This window comes from Rissa tridactyla, chromosome 4 (genome assembly GCF_028500815.1).
Source record: "Rissa tridactyla isolate bRisTri1 chromosome 4, bRisTri1.patW.cur.20221130, whole genome shotgun sequence".
Taxonomy (NCBI): Eukaryota; Metazoa; Chordata; class Aves; order Charadriiformes; family Laridae; genus Rissa; species Rissa tridactyla.
The window spans coordinates 7,712,503-7,731,817 of NC_071469.1; the positions used below are offsets into that span (position 1 = coordinate 7,712,503).

The 19,315-nt window shown below is 38.1% G+C and overlaps 1 protein-coding gene across 5 annotated transcripts in view; it reads left to right on the forward strand.

The window, feature by feature from the left end:
- METTL15 (methyltransferase like 15) overlaps nucleotides 1-9,462 on the forward strand; it is a 105,449-nt gene extending 95,987 nt beyond the window's left edge. For all 5 annotated transcript variants that reach the window (XM_054198214.1, XM_054198211.1, XM_054198215.1 and 2 more), the window contains one exon: nucleotides 5,478-9,462. In XM_054198214.1, the coding sequence (XP_054054189.1) occupies nucleotides 5,478-5,923 (446 nt within the window). In that variant the 3' untranslated portion in view covers nucleotides 5,924-9,462. The remainder of the gene's footprint in view (nucleotides 1-5,477) is intronic.
- Nucleotides 9,463-19,315: the final 9,853 nt, after the last annotated feature.

Genomic DNA, 19,315 nt, shown 5'->3' on the forward strand with positions numbered 1-19,315 from the left:
AACTTATTAAATGCAACGCTAATTCAACAGACGGATTCCTGCAAACAGGTGCACGATCTGAATTAATTTTTAAACTCTCCCACTCTCATACACTCTGGGGACTTTAATAGTTCATATTGACAGGCACAACACGTTGCTAATTTCATTCACAAGCTTTAAAGTTTCGATACATTTCAACATGTGAATCTATTAGATTTTTAAAAGTGTAAGTAGCATCAGGGCATCCCAAAACTAAAAATGATAATTTCTCTCCCTGGGATTTCAAACCAGTCATCTAGCCAGAAGTGTGGTATTTTTATGAATGAAATTCATTTTACAAGCTTCCCATACAGATTTTTTTTATATTTTTGTACATTGTACAGCCTGTTACCAGGAAGGATTTTCTTTTAGTGCCATGGTAATCGGAGGGGGCTGGGTGAGAGATTTTATGCCTTAGCAGAAGGCTCAAATAGGTTTTTATTTAACTATACCAGAGGACTAAGGGTGGGGTAGGAAAATTTTTCACCCCTGGAACACAGATCAAAGTCTACTGCCTTTACTAAAACGATGAAGGCCAGTGTGACACAAATTACTACCACAGATTACAATTATTAGTTAATCCCAGTCTCTGAAGACAGACCAGTTGAGTCCTTAAACTTTGAAATGGTTTGATTTTGGGGGATTTTGGTTGCATAAAGCTGCAAAATGACTGCATTTCTTTACCAGTCTCCTGAATATTAGTATTCTGTACCATTATATATATGACCTGCAGTTCTCTTTATGCATGTTCAACTGAGGCATGTAAGGCTGTATTATACTTACAGAATGTATCTGGGTTTTAATTTATTTTCTTCACTGTGTGATAAATTTATTCACAGAAATAAATTAATGTCACGGTTAATTGCCGATTACCGTAGGAAGTCACTGCACTCAACAACCGTGGCAGGACAAATGGAAGAGCCTTCCAAAGACCTGTTAGTGTCCTGGTCATGCTGGTAGCCTGAGTATCTCATTTCTTTTGTTTATCTATTCAGCATTGCAATTGCAAAATACCGGTGTTCACGGTCAGATTACTAAAAATCTGACCAGATATCAGCATGTCATGTCTATCAGACCCCAGGCGTAAGAGATCAGGAAAGGAAGGCAAGAGACCAGCATGGCCTAGTCGAGACCTGCTGGTCAAAATAAAGGGTAAGAAGGAAATGCACAGGCAGTGGGAGCCGGGACAGATATGCTGGGAAGAGTACAGGGACGCTGTCCGGTTGTGTAGGGATGGGGTCAGGAAGGCCAAGGTGTGGCTGGAGCTGAGCTTGGCAAGAGACGCAAAGAATAATAAGGTCTTCTCGAGGTATGTCAGCCAGAAAAGGAAGGTCAAAGAAAGTGTACCCCCCCAATGAACGTGGCTGGCAAACTGTTAACAGCGGATGAGGAGAAGTCTGAGGTAGCCTACAACTTTTTTGCCTCAGTCTTCACTGTCAGCCTGTCTTCCCATATCTCTCGAGTGGATGGACTGCAAGACGGGGACTGGAGGAGCAAAGTCCCTCCCACTGTAAGAGAGTGACCTCCCCATACAAATGGGGAGACCTTATTGTGGCTTTTCACACAGAATCACAGAATGGCAGGGGTTGGAAGGGCCCTCTGGAGATCATCTAGTCCAACCCCCTGCCAGAGCAGGGTCACCCAGAGCAGGTGGCACAGGAACGCATCCAGGTGGGTTCAGAATGTCTCCAGAGTTGGAGACTCCACCACCTCTCTGGGCAGCCTGTGCCAGGGCTCTGCCACCCTGAAAGGAAACAAGCTCCTCCTCATGTTTAGGTGGAACTTCCTATGCTCAAGTTTGTGCCTGTTGCTGGGCATCACTGAAAAGAACCTGGCCCCATCCTCCTGACACCCACCCTTTAACTATTTATCAGTGTTGATAAGATCCCCCCTCAGTCATCTTTTTTCCAGACTGATGAGAGTTAGAGGGGGCTTATAAGAAAGATGGGGACAGATTTTTTAGTAAGGCCTGTAGTGATAGGCCAAGGGGTAATGGTTTTAAACTAACAGAGGGTAGTTCTAGACTAGATATAAAGAAGGAATTTGTTACCATGATGATGTTGAAACACTGGAACGGGTTGCTCTGTTGTCAAGGCCAGGCCTGATGAGGCTCTGAGCAACCTGATCTAGTTGAAGATGTCCCTGCTTACTGCAGGGGGGTTGGACTAGGTGACCTTTAAAGGTCCCTTCCAACCCAAACTATACTATTCTATTCTATTTAAATTTTTACAAAACCAGTTTTGAAGTAGATCTTTATATCGTCCTTGTTTGTTCAGGTAAGTAAAAGATATTTTGGTGACCCAGAAGATAAATCTTCCAGTATTTTACTAAAATTCCAGTGAGATTGAGTGTGGAAATTTAAACAAAGGATCTCATTCTAGGATTCTGTTTTTATGGTTAGGTCCCAGTCAAGAAGCACATTCAGTTTTGTGCCTAAATTACATGCTGTACTCTTGTGGGTTGGCTTCATTTTTATCTGTGATGCTTTTGGAAGCTGGAATACTCTTAGAATATCAGAAATGGATCATCCCCAGAAAACCAGCAGTATTTTTAGAAAATACTTAGGCTGCTAAAATACTTAAGGCTGCAATACTTAGGCTGCTAAAATATGATAGTTAAAAAATCTGGATCTGCTTTGAGAGGTGAACACCAGCTCTGGGTAGTAAGAGCCCAAAACTGAAAGTAGCAAACTGGTCCTGTTGAAGTCAGAGCTGTAAGTTTTTCAGCAAGTGGCAGGAGAAAGGAGGTGCTGCAGGAAGCCAATAGTAGAACAATTGAATTGTAGAAAAGGTAGAGGTAGAATTGATAAAATGCACCCTGTTTTCCAACCCACTAACTTGTTAGTAGCTCATATTTTGTAAGGGAACAGTGGGGTTTCATTCCAGTTACAACTGCTTTCAGTAAAGTGAACATGGCAGCGGCAGGCTTGGGTTTGGAAGGGGGAAGGGAAGAGTGAGGTACGTTTTCAGTGGTTTTTAAATGGAGACTTAGAAAAAGAGATAGATTTGTTGTGTGAGATCTTTCACAAAAACAGTATTTTTTTAATTCGAAAGGCTAATGGTTAAATTCCAAATTCCATTGAAGAAAAATTCTATTATACTAGAAAGCTAAGACAGGTCTTATGGAGAATACAAAGCTATGTATATTTAGCCACTTAGTGCATGCTATGGAAACATGCATGTCCTGTGATATTTTTGGGTACATTATATGCTGCTTTTAAACCCCGCTCTTTCAGTTAATAACTATGCAAGAGTTCTGAGCATACAACTAGGCTTTGTAGCTGTTAGTCAACCATTTAAAGAAAATTGTTTATTTTGCTCAGCACAGCATTCCTTTAAGTTATGCATTAAGAGACAGTTTTCTTCACACATAAATGGCAGTCAATGGCTGTTTTAAGGATTCCATTTTCAAAGAATCGATTTTTAGATAAGTAAAGAAATGTATAAACAGATACTGTGCCAGGTAGTACACGTTTGGTGTCCATTGGTTTCTTGGGACATCTTACCTTCTGAGCCGTTTGAGTTCTTCTTTTAGTTCAGCTCTTTCATCAAAACAGGCTTTGTGACTCCTACAATGAAGTTGTATATTCTTTTTATGATTTATAGAAAGTGTAGAACGTGGTGTTCTCAGAAACAGAAATTATATTAGCTGGCTAGTGTAACTTTTTCTACAGTTTCTAAGTGATGAAGGAGCCTAGCTCACACAGGTTAAACCTATTTACTCTGTTTTGTGAAACAGAGTTTAAAGCCACAAATTCCTGGGCAGTAGTTTGTGTCAGGAGAAGTTGATCCTGTTGCCACTTTCTGTCTTGAAGGATTCAGACTATAGGAACAGGAAACAGCCGTGGCTACTGTGAGTTTCTTCAGTTAATTCAGGCACTGTTAGCATTGGAGTCAGAGGAGGTAGGGAACGTAGTTGTGAAAATTGAGTATGCAGAAACACGTGAGGCACATCGCATACACGATAATAACTTTTTAAATAATGGTTGAATTTTTAAACGCCATTACTGGCCTCTCGCTTTGCTGAACAGTGGTGATTACTTGTCTGTTTGTGATGCTGAACACTTACGTTTTCTGACATAAGTAAAATCTTACCTGTAAAACTCTTAAGAATTCCACTAATAAATTATTTTGTGCCAACATACTAGATTATGCTATTTCTGTTAAATTTTCTTTAATCACATGCATAAATGTGAATTACACAATGTGAATCAACTTGTTTCAGAGGTACCACGTTCCCTTCTTTTACTCCACTATGTAGAATATCAATTACTTGATTATGAACTGCATTTACTTCAAACCCATAGCTTTATTATGTTGCAGTTTAGCACTGGCATGGAATCAAGGCATTTTAATACATACGTGCCAGCAGTATCGCCTTATCTCTAATGGGCCCTCTTGTTTGGAAAAATAATTCTTTCCAGTTATGGGCTAGCATTATTCATTCCGTTTTTCTTCGCCAGACTCCTGTGCTCACTTACATAATAGATTATAAATTTACTCAGGTTTCACAGATCTTGTAAGACTCTTGCACTTTAGTCCCTTTGATCCATCAAATCTGGCTTCTCTAGCTTTTTGCTCTATACTCAGATAATGAAGATTCAAGCCTAAAATACATTAAATAATGATATATTAAAGTTTCTATCAAAATTTCAGTCTCTACAGAGACTTGTATAACTCATAAGAATTTTGGAAAAAGGAAGAGGGAGTTTTGTGCATCTAGTCAAAATTACTTAATCTGGTGAATTTTTTTGTGCAACAAACTCATACCTTGAGATGTTCTGCTGTTTAGGCACCTGAAAAAGCAACAGTGTCAGCTACAATGTCTAAATTTCTCCAGGTAATTTTGTGAATGCTTGAAGAAGCACAGGTGTAGTGGTCAACAATTTTTATCCCCGAAGAAGGATGCCTCTTTTAAGCTTTGTGTAATTCATTGAAAGATACTTATCACCAGGTAGACATTGTCTTCATCTTATCTCTGGCTGTGGAGAAACACATAACTATCTAGAAGCAGTTGGAATTGTGTGTCCATCATATATTAATTTTTTTTTTTCCTTAAAAGCATGAAACAAATCACCACAAATAGAGAAACTGACATTGACTACACTGAGCTGTAAGGTATAGGCCTTATCTGGCACATCTTCATTTTTTCCCGATTTTGGTTTCAGCCATCATTACATATTTTAATTTTGTGAAGCATTTGAGGAAGGAATTTCTGTGAAAGACTCTAGGAAAAAAACCCAACACCCAGCCACAAGCGAGATCAGTTTCATAGGGTTCACTTTCAGAAATGTGAATTCAAAGCAGAAAATAAAGATATATTATAAAGAAGGAAGCTCACCATTCAGGGTTCAGTTGTAAGTATGCTTTCCTTTAAAGTCATCATGCATGAGTGGATTAATGTCAGGATAGCAATGTAGAAATAATAAGATATTAACATATACCTTTTAAATTCGACAGGTGCTTTTCCAGCATCAGCGCTTTATGCACGAAGAGACTTGCTTCAGAGACCTACGCATGTTGCTACCAAAACTTTCCAAGGCCTGCGAATATTTGTGAATGATGAGCTCCATGAACTCTTTATAGGGCTGAAGACAGCTGAGAAGTTTCTAAAACCCGGGGGTCGCCTTGTAGCCATCTCCTTTCATTCTCTAGAAGATCGTATTATCAAACGTTTTCTTCATGGAATAGACATGACAGAAAAGCACAATCTTGGCTCAAGGCAGAAGATAAGACAGGCTCTGAAAAACTGCTCCACAGAGGAAGATGCACAAGAATTTCCCCATGGAAAATCCAACTCTAAGTGGATTTTTATACAGAAAAAAGTTCTCACACCCCAGGCCAAGGATATTCAAACAAACCCAAGAGGAAGGTCGGCCAAGCTAAGAGCTGCTATTAAACGCTAAAACAAAATATATGACTATATAAATGTACAATTTCCTTAAATTTTGTTTTCCAGAAGGCTAAATGGACAGATAGTACCAAACTGAAAAAATAAAATGAAGGCTGTTAGAAAACATTTCTTTCTTACTTCTGTGCTTCTTTTTAATTATGATGTAGTGTAGATCAAAATGTAAAATAAATGTAGATACATGGTTGCCACTAATAATACAGAAAAGTCATCTTATTAGAAAGAACATAAAACCCAAAGTTTATAAAAATTACAGGTGTGATGTGTTTACAGTATTTCCTTTAGATTAAATTCAAAACCCTGCCATTAACAGTCTAAATTCAGTAGCTGATTGAGACAGACACATTTTTGTGGGGGTGGATTTCACACACCTGAGTCAGATGGCTGGTTTAGTCTGGAGTAAGTTTAAACTAACCTAAGAATTCATGATATAGAAGTCTCTGTATCTCAACTGCTTTGTTGTCTGAATGCCTGTGGGATAAGAGCTAGTTCTTAAATAAATTCATATCAGTATCTAATATTCTGTCCAGGAATTTGTAAATGGGCTCTTACCTTTTTTTAAAAAAAACTATATATTTACATCTGAGCGATCTTCTGGTTATTTAATTTTTATGGATTCTAAATAATAAATGCATCACAGGGAAAAAAGATACTTAAAAGACCACTGTTTGCACTTGGACACTGCAAGCAAGCAGTCAGAAGATTTTTGCTTGATCATTTGGATTTCTTCTTCTGGCCTTAACCTCTGTGCATAGATCAAGTACAGCTTTTATGTGTTGATGGAATTATAATTAACCTACCAAAAAAGGGGTATTGTGGGTCTTATGAAGTATTCTCCTTTGCTGGTGATCATTTATATAGAGGTGCCACTTAAGTAAGTATTGAATTATTTTTATAAAAAGCCCACTGTAACACCAGTTTCCTATTTGGATGCTATACTAGGTAGTAAAACATGTAACATAATTTATTTTTTAGTGAGTTAACACGAATTGGACTTAACTTTAGGTTTGTATTTTATCTTACTGTTTTGGGGTCTTTGTATGTTAAAAATTATCAGAATGTAGTGTAAGTTTTTCAACTTCTTTTGACCTCTGACTCATCTCTTCAGGCAGAAAAGTCTCTATTTAGATAATCAAATCAGTAGCATGATTTCATTTGTGATGGATCTGAAACTTGGCTGGTAGAATAAAAAAATTGCAATTTCTGACTCTGAGCTAAGTGATTACTCCACTAGCTTCTGAAAGAGAACTGACTGCACCATTCCAGACTTGACTTTCATCAAGCATCCTCTTTATGTTGATGTAAATGATTATTTCACGGGAGTTTTTTGGGTCATATTGACACAAACAAGTAGAAATTTAGGTTCACTGCCTATAATATACAGTCTATTGAAATATCTGAATATTGTTTAATTTCTTGGCAAAGCTAAGTCATGTGATGTATTCTTATGTACGCACATGATAACATCCATTGCTAATCTAAAATAATAGTCAAGTGATGATCGACACTTCATACTTTTCTGCAATTTCAATATTTTTCCACTAGTTTCATTATACATGCTATTAAATATTAAATACAACATTCCACTTCAAATAATATTACTTACTGTTGACATCTTAGAGACAACAGACTGTGCTCGAAATAGACGTTTTTTCATCCAAACATTAAATATAAATCGCTGATGTTATTTTTAGCTAAGATTCCATACTGAAATGTACTCCAATTGTAGGCTGGCAAAATTGTGCCCCCAGCATAGGCTTAGAAGAGTTGTAGTGCCATGCCGTGCGTTGTTCAGGAACACACTTCAGGAAAAGAACGTCCAGTTTAAGTATCAGTATTCCAGAAATTATATGAAAGCATTAAAATTCCTTATGCTTAAAACAATGGTTAAATTCCACACTTCTCATATCTGATTTCAAAGGCACAGTTTCTTGTGATAGTTGAATGACTGTGTGTCAGTTTTCCTAAATACGCTCCCTCGGTTAGGAAAAGTAAGAGATTTTGTCTTTAGGTTGGAGCTGCACAGCCATGGCAGTGCATCAGTCATTGAGCTCTTCTCTTTACGGGATCCGTTTCTCTCCTCTCAGGGTCTTCTCACTTTCAGCTTTAGACTTGCGGCATGGAGAGTCTTGGAATTTTAACCACTGCTTGACTGAAAAAATAATTTTCTGGTTTCCACAGAAAAACCTCTGGTTATATTTAGTCAAAGTATTCTTGTTTCTTTAAGCATTTACTAGGTGAAGTTATGTTATGTGAAGGGTGTTAGCTCTTTATATTCTTACCAGGACACACGTCTACCTGTTAGGAAAACTAAACATATTTTTACCATAATCAAAAATGGTATTTATGAAGGAGACAGTATCTGGTGGAATATTAGTCTTGCTGAAAACCAAGTCATGCTGTCAAAATACAAATTGTGTATCATTTCTAAAAACTTGCCGTTTAACCTCAGCAATGTATATTTTAGTACGGCCAAATGCAAGATTAAATATCAAGAAAGAAAAAGATGGTAGACCACGTTTACAAGGAGTATGGCAATACCACGGTGCTGTACACGATGGGAAGAGTGGACACATCCAACTTGTGGAATGTTTGTAGAGAAGGTCAAGTGGTAGTTTTGGAGAGACGATGGTGTTGCCAAACAATACATGCGTGCAGAGCATATTGCTAGAGTGTATATCCTGTCATGTTAGTACTTCAGAAGGGTGTGGAAAAAATTTGAAAGGGATAAAAAACAGCTGTGAGACTCTTCGTATGCGTTATAAACATACTTTATATTGAAGTTATTTGAAAGTGTGATTTAATTGGTTAATCCAAGTGAATGTAAAGAGTTGGTATGCTGTCGAAAGTACCTACCTGCTGAAGAGATTTGCGTAGAATAATTTTTTGAAAACGAGACACTTATCCTGTGAGTAGGGTTTTAATAGTAAAAATAGGGTGGTTTTTTTTAAACTATTACAGTTGAGTAATTTCTCAGTAGTCTTTTATAGTCTCATCTGCTGAGATTGCCACTTGACTTGGAAAAATCCCAGTCTGAAACATCATTTTTTGTAGAGATCTGTTGAGGTATTTGATAGATGGAAGTAGGAAGGAGAGGATTCCTAATGTAGGATGAACGGGGAAAATGCTGACTTTGGTAAACACTATTAGCAAGCGGCTCTTCTCGTAACAGCTATTGTATCAGACTTTTTGCACGCCTCTTTCTAGAGTAGCGTTTCTATGACTATTAATGATTCATATAATTGCTGTAATATTACTCTTTGTATTGGAGGAGACACGGTGTTAATTGGAGAGTGTATGCGCCTAAATAGTGTCACAGCACAAGGAGGGAGGAAACACGAGGGACTGTGCCCTGAGGAAGGTGACATGCAGGGGTGGGATGACTGCAATAAGCACTCTCAGATGCAGATTGTTGGTGATTTTATTTGATTAATTTAAATTTTAAAATAACTTAGATATCAGTCTTGACTCATTGTTTGGAGTATTACTGTACAAGAGTACTGCTGAAAAATGAGATGGATTTGAATAAACAGAGAAGTAATGAACTCGTCAGCCAATTTGTTGCTGCCCGTCTTACTTAACATCTTTACCTCTAGCAAGGGTAACGAAAGGGTTCAGGCCTGCGTTTCTTGTGCCTCAAAATCTTTCCAGGAAGAGCCCTTCAGTAGGATTAGGACCGTTTGTACCAGGATTACAAACACTGTTCAGTGGAGTATGGGAGTCGGTCTTTATATCTATACATTCATTTTTTCATATAGCTGTTGCTTAAAACTAATCTGTAACTTAGAATAATGTGCAACTATATTTATAAGTAAGTCTTTCAGAAGTATAATGAAATGTGGAGGCCTTTTTACACCTGAGGTATATGGGAATTAAAGCAGGATTTTGTGGATTAATTAAGACCGCAGTGCTACAGTGAATCTTGCAAATAATTTAAATTAATGTAGAACAACTTCTTCCCTTCCCCTTCTCCCGTCCCCTGTGGAAGAGAGATGAGAAAAATACGTTTAATTAAAAAGAAATAAGCAGTAAAGTTGAGCACCGTAGAAAAAAATGCAATTTATGATGAGGTTAAGTTGACATCCAATTTTAACAACATTTCAGGTACGTATATGCAATATTCTATTACTTTTCCGTTCAATGCCAAATTTTACCTGGTTGGGGATAAGCAGTAGCAGTGATAGCTCAATCTCCGCACATGGATGCAGAGCATGGCTTCTTGTGCGTAATCAAAGGTAATGGTGGGAAGGTATATATGCTTCTAAATCCAGCTCTGTATGTTTTTCCCTCTGTCTCCTTTGCAGTTAGAATTGTGTTTACCTTTCTGAATCCTCTGTAAGCTTATCCCAGGGTGAGTGAGAGGGAAGGGCTTTTCTTTTTCAGAAAACCGTAATACCTGTCCATCCAACTTTATTAGAATTAATGCTGTTTAATACTTTTCTTTTTGACATATTTTACCGATGACATGCCATGTTTTTCAATATTGCTATTACATCACAGAAAAAGGCGCAAATACTTGTTCATGGAAAATCTAAGCTAAAAAAACAGAGCAAGTGATTGGTTGCCTGAATGTCTTACCATACTGACATAGCTATGATTATATATAAAAAAAAAAAGACAACTTTTTCATTGTTCCTTGATCTTTGGGCAAATTGTAGTTTTCCCGATGCTTTTAAAGCCTAATTTGGTTGGTAGTAATAGTCAAAAGCAAGCTGGAGGGGTTTTTTAATTTAATTTTTTTTTTATGTTTGCAAATTTAAACTTGACACCTTGTTTCTAGCTGTCTCTTTAAAGAGTAAAACTGGAGATACAGCTCCCTCTATCTGTCCTGGGAATACCTATGCTCTGTTCTTTTTGAAGTGCACCTGCAAATTATTATAGTAACAGCATGTGTATTGTCAACATGGAGATACAAGATAAAAACGTGTGGAGAACTTCTTTTACAGGTCAGTAGTTGTTTTAAATTACGCTAACTGGAATTTTAAAATAACAAAGGATGAGTCATTTTCTTATCTGCAAATACTTCAATCAAGATACCCAATTCAAAAAAATAACAGAAAAAGAAACTTGCACAGTAAAGTTCTCAAACAGATAACTTATTATTAGAATAAAATATATACGTATAAAATTCCTAGCTATTCTTTAGTGACCATACAATTTTTACAGACATAACAGCAGCAAATGTACTTCATGTGTTTGTTGACATTAATTAAAGAAAACATTTTCTGTGCTGGTGGAAAAACTTGCATAAACAGGAAAACATTAGGGGATACGACAGATACTGGAATGAAAATAAATGGTGGTATATAAATCACATCTTAGAATTCATACATGCGAGAATACCTTGGTGTACGCCACTGTCATCTGTTCACATGCCGCATTAGTTTGAGTCTCTGGATGTGATTCTGACAAATAAATGTAATCTGCTTTTCAGTTTTAGGTTGTCTGTGGTTTATATTTCCACTGAATGTATATTAGAGCTCAGAATAAGTTTCTATTCAGCTTGTGATGTTGTTAGCATTTTCTACTAGCTGTAATTATACTAATAACATTAACATAGCAACATAACGTTAACAACAGTATATGACAAGTTAGTAACTATAAAAAAAATCTTGAAGCATCATGATATAATTTGTAGACTAAAATGTATGGAAACGTAATAATAACTTAGTCATCAACAATTCAGGCTAAGCTTTTTTTTAATGTCAAACTGTATTTTAAGCTCACTTCTGCACACCTTTGCTGTAAATTGTATATGTTTCTCTTTTTAATCAGAAGTAATTTCAGGCTTAAGAACATCCCTCATAGACTTTGCAAAGTATTGACAGTCCTGGCTGATAAGCATCTGAAAATTGAAGATATCATAAAAACTGTTTTGTAATACAGTTCAAAACTGATATTCTCAAGAGCAATGATGCAGGCATGCCTGTTAATGCCTGCACAATCTGAGAGACTAATCTGGCAACCTTCGCTTACGGGTATAGCTTTGTTATACAGACCCTTCCTTTCTAAAATGTCCCGTTTCTCAAAGTCGGGATAGAAATGGGAGTTGAAATCTCGGTAGGCAGCGAGAGGTGACAGAGCGCAGGTTGCTCCAGTAGGTGGTAGGTGGGTCTCTGGGGAAGCAGAAAGGACTCGAGACTCTGCAAAACTGGGTCCACCGTGTATGGGGAGGCCAGGCAACTGCCTGGGCTCCTACGATAGTAACCGAATATGATAACGCTCAATTAACAAAGTTCTTGGTGTGGAGGCAGGTCCACTGGTGTATATTTTGCTGCATTTCACAATGGCTTAGTAATGGTGGCAGTGCGTTTCACAAGACTAACGCTGGGAAAATAATAATAACAAAAAAAAGATCCTTGGAATTGAAGCTTGTATGGAATTTTTTTACTGCGTCTCTTGGGAAGGCAAGAAGGTGGAGGAAAAATAATTTGAGAGGAAAGGGTGTTTAGTCTCTACTGGATCTGGCCCTATTAAAGGTAATAAAAAGCTTCCACTGGTTTAAAAAACATGGATCGAGACATCAAATGCACACATACTGTAGTTATCACTATGAATCAGTCTATTAAAAAACTATCAGGTGATGTGAAATCACAAAACAGTTGATTACTTAAATGAGCTTGGCAAATACCCTGCCGTGTAGTTGCACTTAATAGTATTCTAAAACTGAAGTGATTAGGGGTGTGTCGCACTAGCCTTCCCACCAGGACCCTGCCAGTTTTTTCCGTGTATGCCTTAATTAAAGACGGGAGCGTTGGGCTGTGCCCTGCACACCTGGGCAGGAGCACTGCTGGAGCCCATACTGCGATGACTGACGCGCAGATTAAAATCTGAGCCTCCCCTGAAAATGTTACAATATCGTACTTTTTAGAGCACTGACTTATTAGCTAATGCTTTATTAATAGAGCTGTAGTTATTTGGAAAACAACGTATTACAAGCTGAGCGTAGGGAGTTTTTTTTCTGGGTGCCACTTGAATTTGATAACTTTTTTTCCCCCAGGGCAAGCTAACTGTTGTTCTTTTAAAATTTAGTGAAACTTTCCTGGACCCATCAGTAGTCAACGTTTTTCTTTGAGATGAAAAATAAGTAATGAATGAATTTAATTGCAGTGATCATTAGATCCAATTATATCCCAATGGGAACACAGTGCTCCATAAATACCACATTTCCCAATAGTTCAGTAATTCTGCTGCATATTGAAAATACTCTTTTGCAGTTTGGCCACTTCCATAGTTACAGTTGGCAAATAGTTTACTCAGCCTATCCAAGTCGTAGCTCTAGTTTTCAGGATTCCATTTCATTTAAGCAGGCTTTTTGTTAAAAAAAAAAAAAAAAAAAAAAAGTTATAAAGTACTTAGTTTTCCTGGGAAAAGGAAATTGATTCATTTCTTCAAATATAGTCCTGTGCTAAGAAAACAGTGCTTTTTTTGCCTTTCTTCTAATCACTTCTACCGTCATTTCTCCTTTGAAGTAATTCATTGTTTGTATTAGGAGTACGGAATTAATGTTGGCTACTGAATAGAGCCATTGACTGTCATGTTCCCTCTTACACAGCATGTCCCATGAACTGGCCTAACTCCCAATCACTCCCCATAGCCTGCAGGATAACGGGCACTCCTCAGCATGGTTCACCTTTTGGTCTGCTTAATTTAACAATGAGGCTATATAATAACTTGGCTTAAGTTAGGTTTTCTTTTCTCTAAGTAAAATTCACATTTGTAATTTTAACTTATTTTTGCATATAAAAATTACAAAATGTTTCTGTGTTCAAGTCATCGCATCAGATTCAGTGTTGACAACACTTAGTAATTAATGATGTTCCAAGTTTTCCCAGGGGCATGAGAGTCTCAGCTTTCCTGAGACATTAAAGTCGATTTCCAGCCTTCGTGGCCACAGAGAAAGCCGTGTCACTTGGAGCCCCTTATCTTTTCCATAAGTAACTATGATAACCAGATGTAATCTTTTGGTTTGGTTTGGTTTCGATAGCTATGCCATTTTTGGAGCCTTACATCTGATTTTTGAACATTTTCAGCCTTTTCCTTTCTCCCTCTGCCCTCCGTTTGCCGCTCTAGAAGGTGCGTGTGTACAGCACTGGCTCTGTACTTGTCACCGGGCTTGCGTGCCATCGCTCTTTCGTGGTACCAACACGGACAGTTTCAATTACTGGAGCACGCTGTTAATTATCAGTTTACAAGGAATTGTTGTGGAACCATGTAATTAAGTAAATGCATAGAACACACCTGAGTATGCCATTACACACCTCGCTGCTGTGCGAGTGCGTGTTCCCTGCGTAGATTACTGCCTCCGGTCCATTTGAGATGCTCTTGGGTTTTCTTTGATTTGCACAATTATCTGGCTTTTGTTGAGAGCACTGCCTGCTGAAAAGCTGCAATTCTAGTTACTGTCTTAGGAGTACAATAGACAGGGATCAGATATCTTTGTTTTTAAATTAATGCATAGAATTTGAGAACATAATATAACATTTAGGCCTTCTCCTAAATGTCTTCCAAACTGAAATCTGAGCCAAATCGTTTGTATTAATTGTTATATATCTTTAGTACCTATGAACCCCAGTCGTGACACAGTTAAGAACATGTGATGGCGCTGGTTTGAAGTGGAAGAAAAGGAGGCTTGTTGCCGCTTCCTGCTTTATCAGCTAATCGGGTCATCTTCGATACACAAATTTTGATGCTCTCTGAAGCATAAAAGCCTCTCTTAAACTTGAACCTTTACAAATGGATCCTTAAAAGTATTTCTTACGCTTTATATCCCAGTAAGGTGACAGATTGTTGAATTAAATTCATGAATGAAAATATTTATAAATACAGCTTTGTAAATGCAGTCTTTCCCAATGAGCCATTTCCTTAGGCTCGATAGCCAGGGTTCAGTAGATTTCCAGAAGAGTTTCCTGAGCGATGGGAGGCACCTGGCCGGAACGAGACTGGCGGTGCTTCGGGGAGCGGGAGATCTGGGCTCCATGGGTGACTGTCCTTCCTGTCCCTGGAGCAATCCTGTGTGACAGAGCTTTGGCGTGTTTGGATGTGGCTGGGTCTGGCTGCGGACCGAAGCCCGCAAGGGTTGTTCAGCGATATTGAGAGACTGAGGAATACCTCTAGCGGTACACACTAAAACTGGCGATTGCGTAATTTAAAGTTGCCTTGGGTAATGATAAAGATTGAGGGTTATTATTGGAGAAAGAGAATCATTTTATCATTCTCAAACAGAACACTGCACGTGACTTCTCTTAGGCAGGTTAAATTGGAGGGGTATATCTTCTGCAATGGGGAGGAGTGTTTAATTTGAAAGATAGTTCTTTGGGAATATCACTTTCGGTGATTAAAGTCGAGATATAATTCAAATCACCGGAGTCATGCTTCCATTTTTTCCCCAAATTATGCTACACTGGTGGGCAGTTAGCAATTATATGGGGTCTGACACAGTGTTAAATCCAGCAGCTTGAAATGCTCTAAGGCTTTAAAGTGTCATTGGGAGAAACGTTAGAATGTGTGACTAGTACCCGGTTGCTGCCTTTAATAATTATTATTAGCTCTATTTGCATTCACCTCAGCCACTGCTTCCTTTCCAAAGTCCGGGCAGAAGGGAGTTGTAGCTGACTGCAGCACAGGCAGCATAAAAATGTCCTTTTCCGTATCCCAGCGAAATGCTTAGGTAAGGTTGTTAGATGCCTGAACGTTGCATGAAAAGCAAGTGATTTGCATTGAAAGGGAACTGTGGCTTTGCCGTGATTTCACTTCAAGAATTAACTTAAATGCACGCAAGCTGTAATTACTTCCTAAGAATTTATTTTAATAACTGATTTAGTTAAACCTGTGCAGATGACATGTTAGTCCTGGAAAGGAAAGCAGTGTGGTTAAACCAGAGCTATTAATCCTTGCTGAGCAAAAGCTATTAGCTTGACAGTGTGGTGAAGCGAGTATGTTGCATTTGGGACAGAGCAACCGTGTCTATGACGCTATCCTTTTCTCGAGCATAGTAACCTGAGTCCATAGCAGCTTGGATTTTTACCTGTGATATTCTGCGTAATAGCATGGCAGTTTTCTTGCAAGCATGTTAAACTCTCATTAAATGCCAATTCATGTTGGATCTTTAACTGTTTTCTTTGTAATGTCTGCAATTATCTTTGTATAGCATTTTTTTTTTTCACTACTTTCTAGAATTATTTAAAGTAGTATGTGATGAGCAACAGTAAAGCACACCAGTAAAGCGAGATTAAACTAATTCAGAAAAAGGCTGACAAGTACAGTTTTGGCAAATAGTGTAGTTTAAGTTGCGGGGTTTCTTGTCCAGCGAGGTTAAAGACTTTTAGAAGCCTGTACTCTTCTGTGGAAAATGGCATCTCCAGCAGCGTGCCAACAACTATTTGTCATTTCTTCTGAGTTTAATCTACTGGAGGATTCATCATCTGTGGCAGATGTCAGTAAATACACAAATCTATTGATCTAGGGCTCGTTTTCTGCAGAAATGTAGCTGGCAAGGATGTTTATTTCTCCTCCATGCTGAATGTAAAACATGTTGCCTTATCTATCTAGAGAGAGAAAAAATTAAAGTTCAGGGTTTTCGGTGCATTATTGAATAGCAGAGGTTAATAGGCTGGGAACGTATGCTTTCCTTATTACCCTGGCTTCTTTCCTTTACTATCATGTACACTCATCAATAAATAAATAAGTTAATTAAAAAGCTGTTTCTAAGGGACAAAGTACAGATCCTTAAGATCTATCGGAATCTCAGTAAAAGATTTAGCCTCTGGCTTAAAAAAATACATAGGGTTATGGATGGATGAAAGTCCTCAGCTTCGATGGTTTTTGTCGTTAAAATGAGCTGCACAAGTTGCAATAATAAACGAACGGTATGGCTCCCCGCCAGAAGTTGTTTGGCCCGTGGGCCATGGCAAGGCCCGCTATGCAGAAACGGTAAGATGAAAATCCTATTTACAAAAACGTCCAACATTTCATATATATATATATATGTTTAATCATAATCCTAATATTTTGGAAATGTTCCAAGTGTGTATGAAAAAATATTCAGAATCTAATTAAATGCACATAGCAAATTCTTTCTGATGTTCAACCAGGAGTTTATGAAGTGTGAGTAAGTGTGTGTCCACATGCAGAAATGAGCCGATTATTTAATACTTTAATAAATTATTTAATGCCCTTTACCAGGTACAGTTTTATTTTTATGACCTCTCTTTTCTGCGTTGCAGGCTGCCTGTGGCTCCACTGCTCACCCAGGCTCGCCTTCTCATCTGTCGCCAGGACTGGTGTCTTTCGCTGGCACGGCTGCTGGGGGAGCTGCTATTCTGAGCTTTCTGCCACCGTTCAAGTTTCTGTGCAAAGAAGAAGCAGCGTATTGGTGCTAAGTGCTCCTTTCACGAGGTTGATGTGGATTGTCCCCTGTGTTTGGAGAGTAGGTGGTCAGAGACTGAATAATGCAGAAGGTGGGTGGTGCTGCAGGCTCGTGGCACCAGCCCCTTCTGTGTCCTCACCTGAAAGAGAAGGTGGAGAGCTTTGCTTGGAGAAGGAATGGCTTTGTGTTCCTTGAGAACAAACCAGCATCCTTCTAGAAGTAACTCATTCTGCCACTTTGCTTGCAAAACACGAGTCAAACTATGGTGGGTATCTTGTTGTGGTTGTTCCTTATTTGAGTTATCTGCAGGGAAACAAACGGAGAACTTTGTTGCAGTCAACATCCGTCTTTGAAAGGGACTTGTGAAAAAGTCCTCATTTTTCTCTATCTCTGCACAAATTATTAAAGGAAGATTTAACTTTCGTGATAACTCTAAGTGCGTTTTTATTATATTTAGCGCTGTTTACAGCCAGAGGGGTAGGTCAGTCAGTAGGCGCTCGTATTCAAGTACAGCCCAACACCGTGGGTGTCTTTAATGAAATAAACTTTGCTGTCTGTATGTAGCTGGCTACAGAGATTCTTGCAAACCACGAAAATGCATTTTGTGAACAGTAAATTAGAAAAGGGAAGAATGTTTATTTCTTAGCAAGCTTCACTCACCCAACAATTAAGAATGCTCAAAAGCTTAAACTGATTTAAAATATTTTCAGATTAAATGTTTTCGTTGGACATTCAGTCGGTCATTCAGGATGTTTAAGCCTATGCAATAAATTAAGAACGGCTAATGTGAACAGCTGTGGAGAAGCTGTCACTATTGTTTTCACAAGAGTCAGCACATGCTCATTAATAGAAGAGTTTAATTTTGCCTCCTTATTTTCTTAAAAAAATAAAAAAGCATTAGGAGCCACAGAAGACAAAGAGCGGGTGATTGGTTCCTATTATTTTTCTTTTTAATATGAGCTTGAGCCCCACAGCTTTGTGATTCAGTTTCATAATTTCCTTCCATTTAACCTAAGTGACTGTTTTGGGAAAAATTCCTTTCCTCGAAGATAAGTTCATGAGTAGGTTTAATATATTCTTGCAGAAATATTTTATTGTTTTCTTTTATAATTTTGGCAGAGAGCAAAACACAATGTTTCATTAATTATATTTTCTTTTCTTTATTTTAGCTTTTCCAAGACTTAAAAATAACAGTATTATCACCTGTTTCAGCAGTCTGCCTTCTGCAAAGTTCCAGGTATCCTTATTTAAAAGAATCAAGTCTGTATTTAAAAACAGAATAATGCTCCCCCTGCCTATATAAACATATCCTTGTCTTCCCATTAATAACAATCCATTTGCTGTAGATCTTTCCAGTACGCTCTAATGAGGCTCTTCCTCTTATCAAAAGGGAAGTGCAGTTCTCAAATTGAGGAAGAACTTATAGAAAGGCAGACCATTGCCAAAAGTGCTGCAGTTTATTCCATAGAGCTGAAGTTAGCAGAAAAGTTATGTAAATTGTCGTGCTACGCAGTTCACTGGTTACTTGACATTACAAAAGACCTAAATTGGGAATACGGTATTGTAGAGTACCACGAAATTGCGGTTGTGTATCGATTGATATGGAAGCAAGTTCATTGTGAACCAAACTGCCGTGGCAGAGGGAGTAGGACGACAGCGGGGCTCTGGATTCTGTTCCCAGCTCGATGCCTCCCTCCTTGGCTGGCTGGTGGCAAGTCAATTAGACTGGGATGTTCTGGTATGAATGGTTAAAGTTAGATGCCTAAATCCGTATTTCATAAGTTGCTTGGCTTTGTGGAAATGCTGCACACCAAAGCTTCAACTAATCTGAAATAGCAAATATAGTATTGTTGAAATCCCTCGCCTTTCGGTGTTTGTTAGGGGCAAGAGGAGGCTTCTGTTGCACTTCATCTTCTTAATTAAATGATAGTCATAGTTTTTTGTAATTTCTGACCAGGAAAAAGTGGGTCATAAATATGTATAGATTTACATATTTATGGAGCTATTTATAAATATGTA